The sequence below is a fragment of the Microcaecilia unicolor genome, chromosome 5 (assembly GCF_901765095.1).
Source record: "Microcaecilia unicolor chromosome 5, aMicUni1.1, whole genome shotgun sequence".
NCBI classification, from domain to species: domain Eukaryota; kingdom Metazoa; phylum Chordata; class Amphibia; order Gymnophiona; family Siphonopidae; genus Microcaecilia; species Microcaecilia unicolor.
Window position 1 is genome coordinate 254,679,283 of NC_044035.1, and position 17,933 is coordinate 254,697,215.

The 17,933-nt window shown below is 42.5% G+C and overlaps 1 protein-coding gene across 1 annotated transcript in view; it reads left to right on the forward strand.

Moving 5' to 3' along the window:
• The window catches only part of TBX15 (T-box transcription factor 15), a 180,153-nt gene extending 177,557 nt beyond the window's left edge, over nt 1-2,596 (forward strand). Inside the window, exons 6-7 of the mRNA XM_030205032.1 lie at nt 2,337-2,401; nt 2,467-2,596. Of these exons, the coding sequence (XP_030060892.1) occupies nt 2,337-2,401; nt 2,467-2,596 (195 nt within the window). The remainder of the gene's footprint in view (nt 1-2,336; nt 2,402-2,466) is intronic.
• Nucleotides 2,597-17,933: the final 15,337 nt, after the last annotated feature.

Below are 17,933 nucleotides of genomic sequence, written 5' to 3' on the forward strand. Positions count from 1 at the left end.
ATGATAGAAGAAAAAAGTGGAGGAAACATAGGCTAGTATTAATTAGAACAAATCATAGTAAATATATATAGTCCAATTGGAGATCAACCACACAAAAGTAGCCCAGTAGTTGTACAGGTTATAGTAAACTGAAAGAGGACACAGAGAGCTGCAAAGTTGCATTACACTATCATGAAACACAAGTGGACATGTGGAGGGGCATTTTGAATATGACATCTAAATCCAATTCTGGATATTTTGCTGAAAAAATATAGTGATTTTCAAAAAGAAAAATATCTTTTTGTTTTGAAAATGACCATTTGCTAGACGTTTTTGTGCTCTGTGTGTTTATCTTTTTAGGACCATTTTCAAAAAAATAATTTAAAAATTCCAAGGGAAAAATGCACAAAAACAAGCCATTAGGGTATGTGGAGGGGCATTTTCGAACAGGGACGCCCATCTCTAAGGGCGCCCATCTCTGAGGACAGCGCCGCGAAGGGGCGGGGCCAACCATATTTTCAAAATGAGATAGGTGCCCATTTTTCGTTTCGATAATATGCTTGGGGGCGCCCAAATGTCGACCTAAATGTTGAGATCGCTGGATTTAGAGATGGGCGCCCTTGGTTTTCCCCCAGAATGGAAACCGATGGCGCCCATTGCAAAAATGAATAAATCCAAGGCATTTGGTCATGGGAGGGGCCAGGATTCGTAGTGCACTGGTCCCTCTCACATGCCAGGACACCAACCGTGCACCCCAGGGGGACCTACAGTGGACTTCGCAAATTGTTCCCATGTACATAACTCCCTTACCTTGGGTGCTGAGCCCCCTGAACCTCCCCCCCCGAAACCCACACCCACAACTATACACCACTACCATAGCCCTAAGGGGTGAAGGGGGCACCTACATGTGGGTACAGTGGGTTTCGGTTGGGTTTGTAGGGCTCCCATTTTCCACCACAAGTGGAACAGGGTAAGGGGGGGGATGGGCCTGGGTCCACCTGCCTGAAGTGCACTGCACCCACTAAAACTGCTCCAGGGACCTGCATACTGCTGCGTTGGACCAGAGTATGACATTTGAATAGAGGCTGGCAAAAAAAGTTTTGAAAGTTGTTTTTTTGAGGGTGGGAGAGGGTTAGTGACCACTGGAGGAGTCAGGGGAGGTGATCCCTGATTCCCTCCGGTGGTCATCTGGTCAGTTCGGGCACTTTTTTGGGACTTGGACCTGAAAAAAAAGGGACCAAATAAAGTGGACCAAATTCTCGCCACAGACGCCCTTCATTTTTCCATTATTGGCCAAGGGTGCCCATCTCTTAACCATGCCCGGCACGCCCCTGTCCCGCCCTTGTTGCCCTTCCAACATGCCCCCGGGAACTTTGGCCATCCCGGCAACGGAAAGCAATTGGGGATGCCCAAAATCAGCTTTCGATTATGCCAATTCTGGCGCCCCTGAGAGAAGGGCGCCCATCTCCCGATTTGTGTCGAAAGATGGGCGCCCTTCTCTTTCGAAAATGAGCTGGATAGGGTCCAGCATTCTTAGTAGACTGGCCACACAGACATCTCAGAAGAGCAGTGGGGCACCCTAGGGGGCACTGCAGTGGACTTCACATAAAAGGTCCCAGGTACACATCTCACCATTACCTTCTTATATTGCATGGTGACCCTTCCAAAAGCCACCAAAAACCTATTGTATCCAACTGCACTCCATTACAATAGCCCTTATGGCTGCAGGTGTCACCTATATGTGGGTATAGTAGGTTTATGGTGGGTTTTGGACAGCTCACACTTTCCACCACAAGTATAACAGAGTGGGATATGGGCCTGGGTCTCCTTCTCTATAGTGCATTGCACTGACCACTAGGCTTCTACAGGGACCTGCTTGCTGATCTAATAGGTCTGGCCATAACATCTGAAACTGTCATAGAGGCTGGTATGTACTGTTTCTTTTACATCTTTGGGGATGGGAGGGGGTCAGTGACCATTGTGGGAGTAAGGGGGGTGTCATGCTTAATCTCTTCAGTGGTCATCTGGTCATTTAGGGCATCTTTTGCAACTTAGTCATGATTGACACAGGTCTAGACCAAAACATATACTTTTAGCCCTGGATTGTTTTTTGCTTTGTTCCATTATTGCAGAAAAATGCCCCCAACATGTCCCCTTGGATTTTGTCACACTGCATATGAACTGCATTGAAAAAAGTCTTTAAAAATAGGTTTCGAGAAAAGCAATTTGTACGTGTTTGCAAAAAAAAAAAAAAAAAATCCATCTACCGCTTGTGCCTCTTTATGGATGTTTTTCTGTTTGGTATGACAAGAAAAATAATTTTATAAAATTGATTTGCATGCCTTGTTTCTTTATAGATCACCAGATTAAAAATTGACCGAAACCCATTTGCAAAAGGATTCAGAGACTCTGGAAGAAACAGGTAAAAATGAAAAAGCTTTTGAAACCTGTGGTCTCCTTATCATTCATATACTCTTATAATTTTAGGAAAGCTATCGTAGCTGCATTAACAAAGGCTCCTGAAGCATACTACACAAGAGTCAAACAACTGAAAACAGAGACCATATCCAGTGGGAAGAGTCAATTGTGGTCATTTTACTCGTACTGTATACCCTGATCAGTTCAATCAGGGGTCCTTTTACTAAGGCGCGCTGAAAAATGATTCCTGGTAGTGTAGGCGCAGATTTGGGCACGCGCCAATCCATTTTTCAGCGCGGCCTGTAAAAAAAGGCCTTTTTAAAGTTTTTCCAAAAATGGACGTGTGGCAAAATCAAAATTGCCACGCATCCATTTTGGGTCTGCGACCTTACCGCCAGCCATTGACCTAGTGGTAAAGTGTCACATGGTAACCGGGCAGTAATGACCTATGCACATCAAATGCCATTTGGCGTGCGTCCGATATGCGCGTCTGAAATAAAAATTATTTTTCAGACGCGCATGTGGACACCTGCCAAAAATGAAATTACCGCAAGAGCCACATGGTAACCGGGCGGTAACTCCATTTTGGCATGTGTTGGGCGTATATGGACGCTTACGTGGCTTAGTAAAAGGGCCCCTCAATTAGGAAATGCAATTATTTAAATGTGAATATGGTACAACTTGGCAGTTTTGAAAATACTTGTGCATGTTAAGTATCAAGGTCAGATTAACCATTAGGCAAACTAAGCAGTCACCGAGGGTGGCAGCTTTGGGGAGAAGCAAATAGCACTGCAATCAAAGAAAAACAGTATATCCTGACCATTACATTGACTCAGAGTATATCAGTACCTACTTTTACACTTTCATGCAATTTTACAAGATTGTTTTAGGAGTGACGATGTTGAAATGATCATTATTGTAGAGTTTAATTATCAAAATCTTAGAGGTAGGGTAAGAGTGAAGAGTCTAAGGTATAAAGTTGATTGAGAGGGGTGCTAGACTCCTTAGAACTGTGTTGATGAATATATGAGATGTTTCAAAAACAGCCATAATATTTTGTAGGTGATGGCAGTGTTAAGAAAAAATGTTTTAAATTTGATGTACATATTTATTTATTTTACTTGGGACCCTTGTACAAAGGTGCGGTAGGGGTACTGCACAGATAGCATGCACCAAATTGGCCCTACCTAGCACAGGAGCCGATGGTAGTTCTGAAGCTGGCTTGCGCAGTTTCCCATGGTAGAAAATAATTTTCTATTTTCTACTGCGGGAGGCATTCCTGACTATAATCGGCAGCATGGCCACTTTGTCGTGTGCTCCCGATTACCACAGGGTTAGCGCATGAGCCCTTACCACCAAGTAAATAGGAGGTGGTAAGGCTCATGTGGTAAATGGCCAGGCACTAATTTTGGACTTAGCACTTGGCCATTATTACCGTAAATAGAATTCAGCTTTTTGGCAGACGTGCTAAGAGGTGGCCTGAGCGTGCATGAAAATCAGCTGCTAAAAGTAGTGCAGACCACTTTTTAGTGCACCTTTGTAAAAGGGCCCCCTTATTTTCTTACATATATTTGCATTGCCTGCATGTTTGAGTTGTATATTTGATTGTAATTTAATATTTTATGCATAGTTTTTAGTAGTTTTTATATCATGTTTGCTGCTTATTTTAGTTGTTACATTGAATTTTTAGAAATGCAGATGGTAATTGTGTCAAATAAAAATATAACAATATGTATTTTAGAGCTGTTAAAGTAAACAAATATTATTAAACAAATTCAACAGGAGGAGATTTTAATAGTGGTTTTTCTCTCATGTTTGATAGCTGCTCTATTAAGTGTTCAAAATGCTGTCTCTAGGACATTGAAGAAACCATTCCTGCATTTTGTGATACCCTTTAGACATGGCAAGATTACTACTTGGGATTTTCTTTCATAGCATTCATCATTCGTAGCAGGAGAGCTGAGTTTTCAAAGAAACTGGAACTTTTCCTAAAAACTCATTGTTGTAGCAGGGTGAAAGGCATTCTGATATCCCACAATGTGCTTTTAGTTTAGGGGCTAAGTGAAAGATGATCGATGGTGGCCCATTGTGAAACATCACTTTTCCTATACACTTACGCCTGAGGATTCTTTCTTAGATTGTGAGGACCATCCCCGAGAGAAAAGTCGGACCACAAAAGACAGAACGGTGGAATGAAATATAACCTACCATCAAAAAGGGGAAAAGAGTGATGAGCAAAACATTTCTATTATAAAAACCTGCTAAAGGATCAAAGCATTTTTATCTGATGGGGTGTGGTGAAACTATAGCTGGATGAATGAGAATTTTGACAGTGATGTGCACAATTCACTAGTGAGCAAAATTTCTTTCTGGGGACTACGTCAATAGAAACACAAGCTTCTACATCAGGGAACACTCTAGAAATGATATGTTAATAATGTGGACCATACTGGGTAATAGCACATTTTTATGATAGCTGGAGTAGAGCATTAGGTCAAGCAATGGAGTTTTCCAAGTTTGCAAGCCAATGTTTGTGATTTTGACCAGTTATCAGTCTCTGTGGATTTGCATTTCCTGAGATTTGATGGACTCTCTTTTTCCTTCTAGTTCTTGCTAAAGCGTGTGAAAATGAAGAATGTTTTTAACTGGTTCCTGTTTTTTGAGCCAGTTGTTTTATTTTTTATATGTCTGTTGAAAAAATGGAGAATGAATTACATTAAGGACCTCCTTTATTAATGTGTACTAATGAGTTAATGCATGTTAATGAGTATAGGTAAGGGTATACTTTTGATATACCACATTACTGTGGTACAAGCAAAATGGTTTATCTTGGGGTGATAGTAGATGAGGATCTGAAGGCGGCGAAACAGTGTGACAAGGCGGTGGCCGTAGCTAGAAGGTTGCTAGGATGTATAGAGAGAGGTGTGACCAGCAGAAGAAAAGAGCTGTTGATGCCCCTGTACAAGTACAAGTCATTGGTGAGGCCCAACCTGGAGTATTGTGTTCAGTTTTGGAGGCCGTATCTTGCTAAGGATGTAAAACAAATTGAAGCGGTGCAAAGAAAAGCTATGAAAATGGTATGGGATTTGTGTTACAAGGCGTATGAGGAGAGACTTGCGCACCTGAACATGTATACCCTGGAGGAGAGGAGAAACAGGGGTGATATGATACAAACGTTCAAATATTTGAAAGGTATAAATCCGCAAACGAACCTTTTCTGGAGAGGGGAAGGCTGTAAAATGAGAGGACATGAAATGAGATTGAAGGGGGGCAGACTCAAGAAAAATGTCAGGAAGTATTTTTTCACGGAGCGAGTGGTGGATGCTTGGAATGCCCTCCCGTGGGAAGTGGTGGAGATGAAAATGGTAACGGAATTTAAAAATGTGTGGGATAAACATAAAGGAATCCTGTTTGGAAGGAAGGGATCCTCAGAAGCTGGTGGGGGAGCTGGTGGGGGGAGGCGGGGCTGGTGGTTGGGAGGTGGGCCTTGTTCTGGGCAGACTTCTACAGTCTGTGCCCTGAAAATGGCAGAAACGAATCAAGGTCAGGTATACACAAAGTAGCACATATGAGTTTAAATTGTTGGGCAGACTAGATGGACCGTGCAGGTATTTTTCTGCCGTCATCTACTATGTTTACATATTATATGCAGGTACATTCTCTGTCCCTGGTAGGCTCACAATCAAAGGGTTCCTTTTACCAAGCTGCGGCAAAAGGAGGCCAGCGCTGGTGGAGTGTGTTTTACACGTGTGCCGAGGCCCCCTTTACTGCAGCTGGTAAAAGGGAAGTTTCACTTTCCTACTGGAAATGGCCGAGCGGCATGTAAAGCACTTGCCGCGCAGCCATTTTGTGGGGAAGTTCTTATCACCCATTGAGGTAACAGTAAGGGCTCCCGCATTAACCTGGCGGTAACAGGGTAGCGTGCGGCACTGCCCAATTACCGCCAGGTACACTCTGGCGCTACAAAAATAAATAATTTTTTGTAGCGCCAGAAATGACGGCACACTAAGGGTGAAAAGTACTGCTGGGCTGTTGTGGTAGCCCGGCAGTACTTCCTGTATAGTGAGTGGTAAGCCCGCATTGGGTTTTCTGCCACTTAGTAAAAAAAGTCCTAAGTTTTTTTTGTACCTGGGGCAATAGAGGGTTAATGACTTGCCAGTTTAGCATGCAAGTAGTAAATGGGCCTCACAATGAATAATGGGCTTGTCTTATTTAACATGCATTAAATCACATTATCACATGTCAATAAATTAGCTCATGTTAGCAATGTGGCAATAAGTTTGTCTTAGAGCCACATATTGGATCTTCAGTTGTATCTCTCATGTATTATGATCCTGCAGTCAGAGATACTAAAGACATCCCCAACTGAGCGGGTGTACAGCTATGCACAACACAGTGGCATAGCCAGAATCGATTTTTTTTTATGAGGCCTGGAGGAAACTGGGCAGTATAAATGTTGACACCATCTCAAGTCTCTTCTCATTGGCCCATGCCATGGCTGCTGACTGGGTGGTCCTGATTTCAAAGTGGAGGGGCCATAGCTCACCTGGACTGTCCCGCCATGGCTATTCCCCTGGCACAACTTATAATTAAAAATATACCCACAGCTCATATACCATTTACCGTTTACTACATTAGTTATTACACGCCCACCAAAAATCTTGAAGTGTGGTACAACATTATACACAGATGCAAACACAGCAAAAGGGACTAAAATAATAATCAGACAATGCTGTAAGGATTCAAATATTTATTAGCATCCTAGACATGACATGGGCCATGTTTCAGCCGCTAGGCCCGCATCAGGAGTCTAAAATAATCATATAACAATAAACTGATCAAAAGAAGTAAAATGCAAAATACAAAATAAACAATATTTTTGACAATACAATAAATTAAAACAATAAAAAATAAAACCAATTCCAGTAAAAATATATAAAATATAAATTGCAGTTATATAAATATAAATTGCAGTTAAAAATATATAAATAGGACTATTGTACGCAATATATTAGAATACAAAATAACCATAATGAAACATTATCAATGAGTAAACCACCCCAACAGAGTTGCAAACCGTTACTAATACACCAATTGTAAATATAATCCCATATAGTGGTAAACAATCAACTGAATGAATTTGATCATATTAAATTATTCAGTTTCATTGAGCGCATTGCTTTTTTCCCATGCACTTTGAAAGATTTAGTATATGATGCTTTTTGATTTTCTCTTCAATCTGATACAGTTCTCGTTATTCCTATCTTTCTTTACAGCTACATAACGCATTAATTGACAAACATCCTTTTGAGGTATCTCTTTGATTCTTGTTTTATTCCAAATGCAGCTTTAGGGTATATCTTTCCAGATTATACTTTTCAGGGTACTTCTGATTTTTATGTGTAATACAAGCTCATTATACACTGGAGCAATTTGTTTAGTTTTTTTAATTTAATATGATCAAATTAATTCAGTTGATTGTTTACCACTGTATGGGATTATATTTACAATTGGTGTATTAGTAATGGCTTGCAATTCTTTTGGGGTGGTTTTCCCATTCATATTGTTTCAATATGGTTATTTTGTATTCTAATATATTGCATGCAATAGTCCTATTTGTATATTTTAACAGCAATTTATATTCTATATATTTTTACTGCAATTGGTTCTTATTTCCCCTATTGTTTTAATTTATTGTATTGTCTAATATATTGTAAATTGTGTATTTTTGTACTGTAATATTTTTGATCAGTTATATATGTTATATGATTATTTATAGACTCCTGATGCGGGCCTAGTGGCCAGAACATGGCCTGTGTCGAGTCTTGGATGCTAATAAATATTTGAATTCTTAGAGCATCATCTAGTTATTATTTTAGCCCCCTTCGCTATGTTTGCATCTGTCTTTGGACTGTGGAGGTCTGTTCTTCTATGCTGTCATCGACAACATGATATACAGCAAACTATGTTGAATTTATACCCAGTTCTTCTCATGAGTGGTCTCAATCCTAACAATATTATCCTTGGGATTGTTGCTTCAAACCCTGCTAAGATGGCCTATGTGAAAGGAGCTAGTGGTCTCTGTTCAGTGCCAGGGGCCACAACTGATGCACTCACATCACAGCTCATGTCAAATCCCTAAGAACCTGATAACTCTGCTTCACACTTTATCCTGGACTTGTGATAAGAGCAGAAGGAGTAGAGGAGTAGCCTAGTGGTTAAAGAATCAGGCTGACAATCAGGGAAGCCAGGTTCAAATCCCACTGCTACTCCTTCTGATCTTAAACAAGCCATTTAAGCTCCCAATGCCTCAAGTACAAACTTACCCCCCTGTTTACAAAGTCAAGCTAGCGGCTGCCGGTGTGCTAATGCCAACACAGTCCATCCACTTTGAATGTGCTGTGTTGGCATTGCTGTGTAGCTTTGTAAATAGGGGGTTAGATTGTAAACCCTCTGGGGATAGGAAGAAACCAAATGTAACTCATCTTGAGCTACAACTGAAAAAAGTGTGAAATAAATACAGTAGAATGAAAGAGAAAGCATACATTAAGCCTGACAGTGCTGGCATTATCTGGTGCCTGTTTTCATTAACATGGTCATCCTGCTTAGTATAGAAATTAGGGATTTGCAGTGCAGACCTAGGCTTCGTGTTCCACTTGTTGGTCAAGCCCAAGGATGAGATTTTCGTTGATTTTATAGAGCAGGTAGAGTGACTCCGGTTCAGCAGTTCCGGTTCTTTCGAGGGGCTCACAGGGAAGCAGGAGTTGCTTTCCCATCCCCAGCCTGTCCTGCCCAATGAAGGTTTCCAGGTCCAACCTCTGATTCCTGTGGGAGCTTGTTTGACACAGTTCTATTGGAAGTGGTGGGCCCATATTACCTCCGATCAGTGGGTGCTAGAGGTTATTTGAGATGGGCATGCCTTAGAATTTGCACAGCATCTTCCAGACGCCTTTCTGGAGTCTCCCTGTCATTCTCGCCTCAAGACAGGCACGGTCCGGGATACTCTGAAAGACTTACTGATCTACAGGCTATTTGTCCAGTTCCCTCCACAGAGGGTTGTTATTCCATTTACTTTGTCGGGCCAAAGACAGAAGGATCTTTCAGACCGATTCTGGATCTCAAGGCTGTCAGTCAGGTCCTCAAGGTCACCAGTTTTCATATGGAGACTCTTCATTCGGTTATAGTGGGGGTCCAGTCCGGGAAGCTTTTTTGACCGCACTGGACTTAACAAAGGGCTATCTGCACATTCCGATTCGACCCATGCACCAGCATTTTCTTTGCTTTGCGGTTTTGGGCAAGCATGATCAGTTCCGGGCTTTACCTTTTGGACTCGCCACAGCTCCTCACACATTCACAAAGGCTATGGTGGTGGTAGCACGGCTCTTGGGAAAAGGTGGTATTCTGGTTCATCCCTACCTGGATGATTGGCTGATCAAGGCAAAGTCATATCGGGAAAGCCTGCAGGTCACAGCTTGAGTAGTTCAGTCCCTTGGTTGGATGGTCAACTCTCTCAAAAGTCATCTAGTTCCGTCTCAGTCCCTCGACTACCTAGGGGTCTCCTTTGAAAGTATTCAAAGTCAAGTGTTTCTTCCCCAGGTCAGGATTCTCAAGTTGCAGGCTTTAGTGAAGGGAAGTCTTGCCTCACCAATCTAATGCATTTTTTTGAGGGGGTAAGCAAACATGTGGACAATGGGGAGCCGGTTGATATTGTATATCTGGATTTTCAGAAGGCGTTTGACAAAGTGCCGCACGAAAGACTCCTGAAGAAATTGCAGAGTCATGGAATCGGAGGTAGGGTATTATTATGGATTAAGAACTGGTTGAAAGATAGGAAGCAGAGAGTAGGATTGCGTGGCCAGTATTCTCAGTGGAGGAGGGTAGTTAGTGGGGTCCCGCAGGGGTCTGTGCTGGGTCCGTTGCTTTTTAATGTATTTATAAATGACCTAGAGATGGGAATAACTAGTGAGGTAATTAAATTCGCCGATGACACAAAATTATTCAGGGTCGTCAAGTCGCAGGAGGAATGTGAACGATTACAGGAGGACCTTGCGAGACTGGGAGAATGGGTGCAAGTGGCAGATGAAGTTCAATGTTGACAAGTGCAAAGTGATGCATGTGGGTAAGAGGAACCCGAATTATAGCTACGTCTTGCAAGGTTCCGCGTTAGGAGTTACGGATCAAGAAAGGGATCTGGGTGTCGTCGTCGATGATACGCTGAAACCTTCTGCTCAGTGTGCTGCTGCGGCTAGGAAAGCGAATAGAATGTTGGGTGTTATTAGGAAGGGTATGGAGTCCAGGTGTGCGGATGTTATAATGCCGTTGTATCGCTCCATGGTGCGACCGCACCTGGAGTATTGTGTTCAGTACTGGTCTCCGTATCTCAAAAAAGATATAGTAGAATTGGAAAAGGTACAGCGAAGGGCAACGAAAATGATAGTGGGGATGGGACGACTTTCCTATGAAGAGAGGCTGAGAAGGCTAGGGCTTTTCAGCTTGGAGAAGAGACAGCTGAGGGGAGATATGATAGAAGTGTATAAAATAATGAGTGGAATGGGTCGGGTGGATGTGAAGCGACTGTTCACGCTATCCAAAAATACTAGGACTAGAGGGTATGAGTTGAAGCTACAGTGTGGTAAATTTAAAATGAATCGGAGAAAATTTTTCTTCACCCAACGTGTAATTAGACTCTGGAATTTGTTGCCGGAGAACGTGGTACGGGCGGTTAGCTTGACGGAGTTTAAAAGGGGTTAGATAGATTCCTAAAGGACAAGTCCATAGACCGCTATTAAATGGACTTGGAAAAATTCCGCATTTTTAGGTATAACTTGTCTGGAATGTTTTTACGTTTGGGGAGCGTGCCAGGTGCCCTTGACCTGGATTGGCCACTGTCGGTGACAGGATGCTGGGCTAGATGGACCTTTGGTCTTTTCCAGTATGGCACTACTTATGTACTTATGTACTTATTTCTGTTCAGGTCAGTGTTGTCCAAATTTTGGGCTCCATGGTGGTGACAGTAGAAGCGGTGCCTTGGGCCAGGGCACACATGAGATCTCTGCAAAAGTCCCTTCTGTCCAGATGGTCACCGCAGAGGGATTTCCTGCAGGTGAAGTTGCCACTGTGAGCTCAGGAGAGCGGCAGCCTCCGTTGGTGGTTGCAGACAACCAACCTTATTTTCTAACTCCTTTTACAACCTTACCTATCTGTATGTTAACCATCTCTCTGACCTCATTTGCAACTTTCTTTTACTTTCTAACTCTTCTTACTCTCTTACCTATCTATATGTTCCATCTTTCCTTATACCTTTCACTGTCAATTTAAATGTTCTATTACATTGTGTTGACATTATAAATAGTATACTTTGCCGTACTTTGTATTGTTTGAATATTTTTATTTGAATATTTTTACTGCTGTAATTGCCTGTTGCTCATGTCTGATTTATTCTTGCTGTACACTGCTTTGAGTGAATTCCTTCAAAAAGGCGGTAAATAAATCTGACGAATGGCAGACGTGGAGGGGCATAATCGAACGTTGCCGGCGAAATAGTTCACCGGCGATCTATTTTGGTGGTGGCGCAACAGCTGGCCGGAACTGTATTATCGAAAAAGATGGCCGGCCATCTTTTTTTTGATAATACGGTTTAGCCCGGCCAAATGCCAGAGTTCGCCGGGTTTGAGATCGCCGGTTTTGTTTTTCAGCGATAATGGAAAAAAATGCCGGCGATCTCAAACCCGGCGAACTCTGGCATTTGGTCATGGGAGGAGCCAGCATTTGTAGTGCACTGGTCCCCCTGACATGCCAGGACACCAACCGGGCACCCTAGGGGGCACTTCTAAAAATGTTTTAAAAATACACAAATAGCTCCCAGGTGCATAGCTCCCTTACCTTGGGTGCTGAGTCCCCCAAATCCCCCCCCCAAATCCACTCCCCACAACTGTACACCATTACCATAGCCCTTATGGGTGAAGGGGGGCACCTACATGTGGGTACAGTGGGTGTTGTTGGAGGGCTCAAACTTAGCACCACAAGTGTAAGGTAGGGGGGATGGACCTGGGTCTGCCTGCCTGAAGTGCACTGCACCCATTAAAAACTGCTTCAGGGACTTGCATACTGCTGTCAGGGAGCTGGGTATGACATTTGAGGCTGGCATACAGGCTGGTAAAAAAAGTTTTTTTTTTTATTTTTTTAGTGTGGGAGAGGGTTGGTGGCCACTGGGGGACTACAGGGAGGTCATCCCCCATGCCCTCCGGTGGTCATCTGGTGAGTTGGGGCACCTTTTTGAGGCTTGGTCGTGAAAATAAAAGGACCAAGTAAACCCGGCGAAATATTGCTTAACGTCGCTTTTTTTTTCCATTATCCGCGAAAGCCAGCCATCTGGTAGCCACGCCCATGCCCGCCCATGTCCCGCCTTCGCTACGCCACCGACATGCCCCCTTGAACTTTCGCCGGCGAGGCGATGGGAAAGCGGCGATGCTGTCAAAAAAAGCTGCTTTCAATTATACTGATTTTGCCGCTTTTGAGAGATCGCCGGCCATCTACCGATTTATGTCGGGAAATGGCCGGCGATCACTTTCGAAAATAAGCCTGTAAGCCATTCTTTGTTTTGTCAGATTGTATGCATGGAACTTTCTCTAAGGAAAGCAGGATTTTATTTCATGGAGTAAAGCACAACTGGGCCAGTGTGCCTGGAGAATATGGAAACCCTGACTATGGATCGAAGATATGTAGGACAATGAAAAACTCTTGTACATCAGTAAAAAGATGAAAAGAAAAAGAATGGAAAAGGTCCAGCCATACAAGGAGAGAAGCTAAGGCTGAGTGATGAAGTTTAAGACTTTAAGACATTTGACAACCAACACAATGCTTAGGCATCCACTTGAATAATGTTGCCTCCGTGTAAGAGCCAAACTTTTCCTTCCAAAGCACAAGCCAGCTCAAGATATTTCATTTGATTCCCAGGGACAGTCTCCAATGAAAACAAACAAGAAAAGAAAAGAAAAGTGAGAAATGATCAAAACCTAAACTGTCACAAACCAGCACATTGCAGTTGACTGGTTTAGAACAGTGTCCATTGGATGTGACAATATTCTCCCATACATTAATCAAGAGGACGTTTTTTGCCATTCTGTATTTGTGGGAAAACAAAACCCCTTCATTGAATAAGGTCTGCTGATTTCTAGCTCGCACAGTACTGAAATCCCAAGCTAAAGTGAGAGAACCAAGAACTGTCACATCTATTTGCTCTTTACCTAAAGTGATGGTAGACAGAGATGTGCTTCTACAGGAGCAGGCCAGCAAGCCTTTGCCAATTGCTGTACTGCTCCAAAAATAACTTCCTAGTGCTCCTATAGCTGGGTGTTCCTGGACACAGGATGTCACGCCACATCCTGTTGCATTTACCATTTCTATAGATATCTCTCATTAAAAACAAGAAATGGGAGAGAATGCATGGCAAGGCGCTTTGTCTGTAGTTGCCTAAACCCATTCTGACACATGATCAACTTGTTTTCATGAAGACTTATTTTATTTATTTAACTATATTTTTTATTCACCAATTTCCCTGCAATACAGAAACAAATTCCAACAACCAACCACCAGAATTCCTCAATTCCTAATCCTTCTCTTCTACCCCCTCCCTCTCCTTGAGAAACTAGAGCGAGGATAAAAATATGCTTCAGTAGCAGTGCTCTGAAACTCAGGAAGCTTAAATCAAGAGTGGTATAGTTTCCTGCTTATAATCAAAATAGAAAAACGCCTATATTGTGACCCAAATCGGGAAATAGACGTTTATCTCAGAAAAACGAATAAAGCGGTATAATCGAAAGCCGAATTTGGACGTTTTCAACTGCACTCCGTTGCGGATGCGGACAAAGTTGATGGGGGCGTGTCGAAGGCGTGGTGAAGGCGGAACTGGGGCGTGGTTATCGGGCGATCAGAGATGGTGCCTTTCGCCGATAATGGAAAAAAAATATGCGTTTTTAGCGAGAATTTAGGGTACTTTTCCTGGACCCTGTTTTTCCACGAATAAGGCCCAAAAAATGCCCTAAATGACCAGATGACCACTGGAGGGAATTGGGGATGACCTCCCCTGACTCCCCCAGTGGTCACAAACCCCCTCCCACCACAAAATATGCCGTTTCACAACTTTTTATTTTCACCCTCAAATGTCATACCCACCTCCCTGGCAGCAGTATGCAGGTCACTGGAGCAGTTATTAGGGGGTGCCGTGGACTTCAGGCAAGTGGACCCAGGCCCATCCCCCCCCCCCCACCTGTTACACTTGTGCTGGTAAATGGGAGCCCTCCAAACCGCCCCCCAAACCCACTGTACCCACATGTAGGTGCCCCCCTTCACCCCTTAGGGCTTTAGTAATGGTGTAGACTTGTGGGCAGTGGGTTTTGAGGGGGATTTGGGGGGCTCAACAGTGTAGCAACTAGCAAGGCTTGATTAAAAAAGGCCCTAATATTTTTAAATAGTTGGCAATGATCATTTCTAAATTGCTACCAGTCAGGTGCCTGCAGTGCTGTACAGACACATATAAGAAGGACAGTCCCACTCTAAAGAGCTTGTAGTTTGACCAAGACAAACATATATTACAAACAAGAGAGTCTAAGAGAATGTATTATAGAAACGTGGTCGAGATATAAAAGGTGAATTTTCAGTCTCAATGGAATATGGCTAGAGAGGAAGCATGATGTACTGACGCAGGAAATCTGGTCCAGGCAAATAGTGCCGTGAGATTGATAAAGCATAGGAGCAATTTGCCAGCCAAGCTGAGTTTATAAGAAAGCGTGCACGAAGAGACAAGATAAGATAAGTAATGGGTTGCTGCAGAGTGACTACAACTGTTGGTAAGCAATAGGAGCTTAAACTGGGTGCAGAAGCAAATGGGGAGCCAATGTAGTAAATTCAGGAGAGGCGTTAAGTGGTCATAGTGATATAAAGGAAAATAAGTTGTGCAACTGCATTTTGAAGAAATTGCAGTGCAGAAAGATGGTTCCATGGGGACCCACAAGTAGTAGGTTACAGTAGTCTAAGCACAAAATAATGAGAGGGTGGATGAGTGTTTTAATTACATGCTTAGAAGAAAGGAATTGATTTTAACAATGGTGAAAAAGAAGGATTGACATGCTTTATCAACAATTTCGAGGTGTATAAAGAAGAAAAGAGAGGCATCAGAGATGACCTTCCAGGTTTCATGGTAAGGGAATGGGAAAAATAAGTGTGCCATCTACAGAGACAGAAAAAAAGAGAAGAGGAGGAAAAATAAGTAGTCCCATTTTGGCCATGTCAAACAAACAGGATGAGGTTTCGGACTGAGGTGGATGAAGGAATCGAATTTACAGGAGGAGGAAAGTAGCAGCCCAACACATCTATCGTGACCAGCTGAGCATGGTCTGTGGGAGAAATGATAGCCTCCATGACAAAGAGCAGTAACAGAAGCAAAATTAAATTGGACTTGGGGAAAATCCACTATTTCTGGAATAAGCAACATAAAATGTTTTGTACTTTTGGGGGATCTTGCCAGGTATTTGTGACCTGGATTGGCCACTGTTGGAAACAGGATGCTGGACTTGATGGACCTTTGGTCTGTCCCAGTAAGGCAATATTTATGTACTTATGTAAATGCTAACGCACGCTTAACATGAAAAAGGCTTTCCATAAAACACGTAGAGGACTGGTAGACACTGTATAGCATGTGGAATTCTTTGAAAAAAATTTCAGCATCAGATGGTAATTTACAATATACATCTATGAATCTTTGGCAATGTTTTAATAATTTGTGATCAGGGAGACGCAAGGTTGGCATTTCTTTCTTTTGGAGTGAGAATTGTTGCTCTGTGTAAATGAATCTATTGGTGCAGACCATTATTTTCAAGCATGTGCCATTTTTGAAGATTCTTAATATAATCCTGAAAGACTGAAAGTGCTTACTTTTACTCATCTCATCAGCCCTTGCACTCCAATGCAGAAATCAGCTGGTTTCTCCACTCGGCGGCTCAGATTCATCAAACTGACACCACGAAAGAACAGATTTGTCTTCAAAATAAATGATCAAACTGTGACACAATCCACCACATAAGCAGGGGCGAGCCATGTGGAATGAATTAGCAATTGAGATCTTTGGGACATCTTTTTTCATTTTCCATACAATGGAATTGTTTGATTTTGCCTATTATTAAAACTTTATAGCACTGAAAAAAAATAAAAATGAAAAGACACAACAAACTTTTGATACCTATTTAAAAGCAGATTTTATTTTGAAAAAGGGGCCAGGCAATACGCTTCTTCTGTTTGGTTTCCTCTAGAAAGAATGTGGTCAAGGTTAGAGCTGTGGTTTTAGGTGTATAACCCCCCTCCCACATTCAAAGTAAAGATTTTCTTTGTTCTTCTTTCTTTCTTTTTTCTCAAAGAGATAAATTATTTCTGGAAGTCTGCAAATGATCATAAATGTGAATTCTGTATAGTGATAATCAGAAGATAATATATTATTTTTATCATTGTATGAACTTTCAGTGAAGGATTGTAAAAGAATGATAAATTATTGGGTTTTGCTTTGGTTAATCTATATCAGATCTTCATCTATATCATCTTAATGGTCTTTCTTTGAGAAAGTAAGAGGCATTTAGGGGTATATGAAGCCTGTTCAACATTTAGAAAAGGCTCTTTATATAATTGCATGGTGGTTGATGTGTACTTAAATATATGCGGTGATAAGATGGTGTGTACTTACACACTCATCAAATGTAGGAATTCACGAGGGCATAGTTTGGGTGAAGTGATGTTGTATAGACTTATTTCATAAAATGTGGGTACACCCACAGACTACACATACATATCTACACCTGGAGCAGGTGTAAATAAGAGCATCATCATTTATGCACTTTGAGGGTTCATAGGTGCCTATTGGACTAATTTTAGAAAAAAAAGGACATCCATCTTTCAACATAAATCAGAAGATGGACGTCCTTCTCCCAGGGATGTCCAAATCAGTATAATTGAAACCCAATTTAGGACGTCTCCAACTGCAGTCCGTCGCAAGGACGTCCGAAGTTCACGGGGGTTGTCTGAGGCATAGCGAAGGCGGGTCTTGGGCGTGCCTAACACTTAGATGTCTTTGATCCATAATCGAAAAAAACAAGGACGTCCCTGACGAACACTTGGACGTTTTCACCTGGACGTGTTTTTTTTATGAATAAGGCACAAAAAGGTGCCTGAAATGACCAGATGACCCCCAGAGAATCGGGAATGACCTCCCATTACTCCCCCAGTGGTCACTAACCCCTCCCACACTCAAAAACATCTTTAAAATATTTTGTGCCAGCCTCTATGCCAGCCTCCATGACAGCGCATGCAGGTCTCTGGAGCAGTTTTAGTGGGTACTGCAGTGCACTTCAGACAGGCGGACACAGGCCCATATCTCCCCTACCAGTTACCTTCATCATAATCAAAAGCCGATTTTGGGCATCCTCAACTGCTTTTCGTTGCAGGGATGACCAAAGTTCAAGGGGGCATGTCAGCAGTGTACCGAAGGTGGA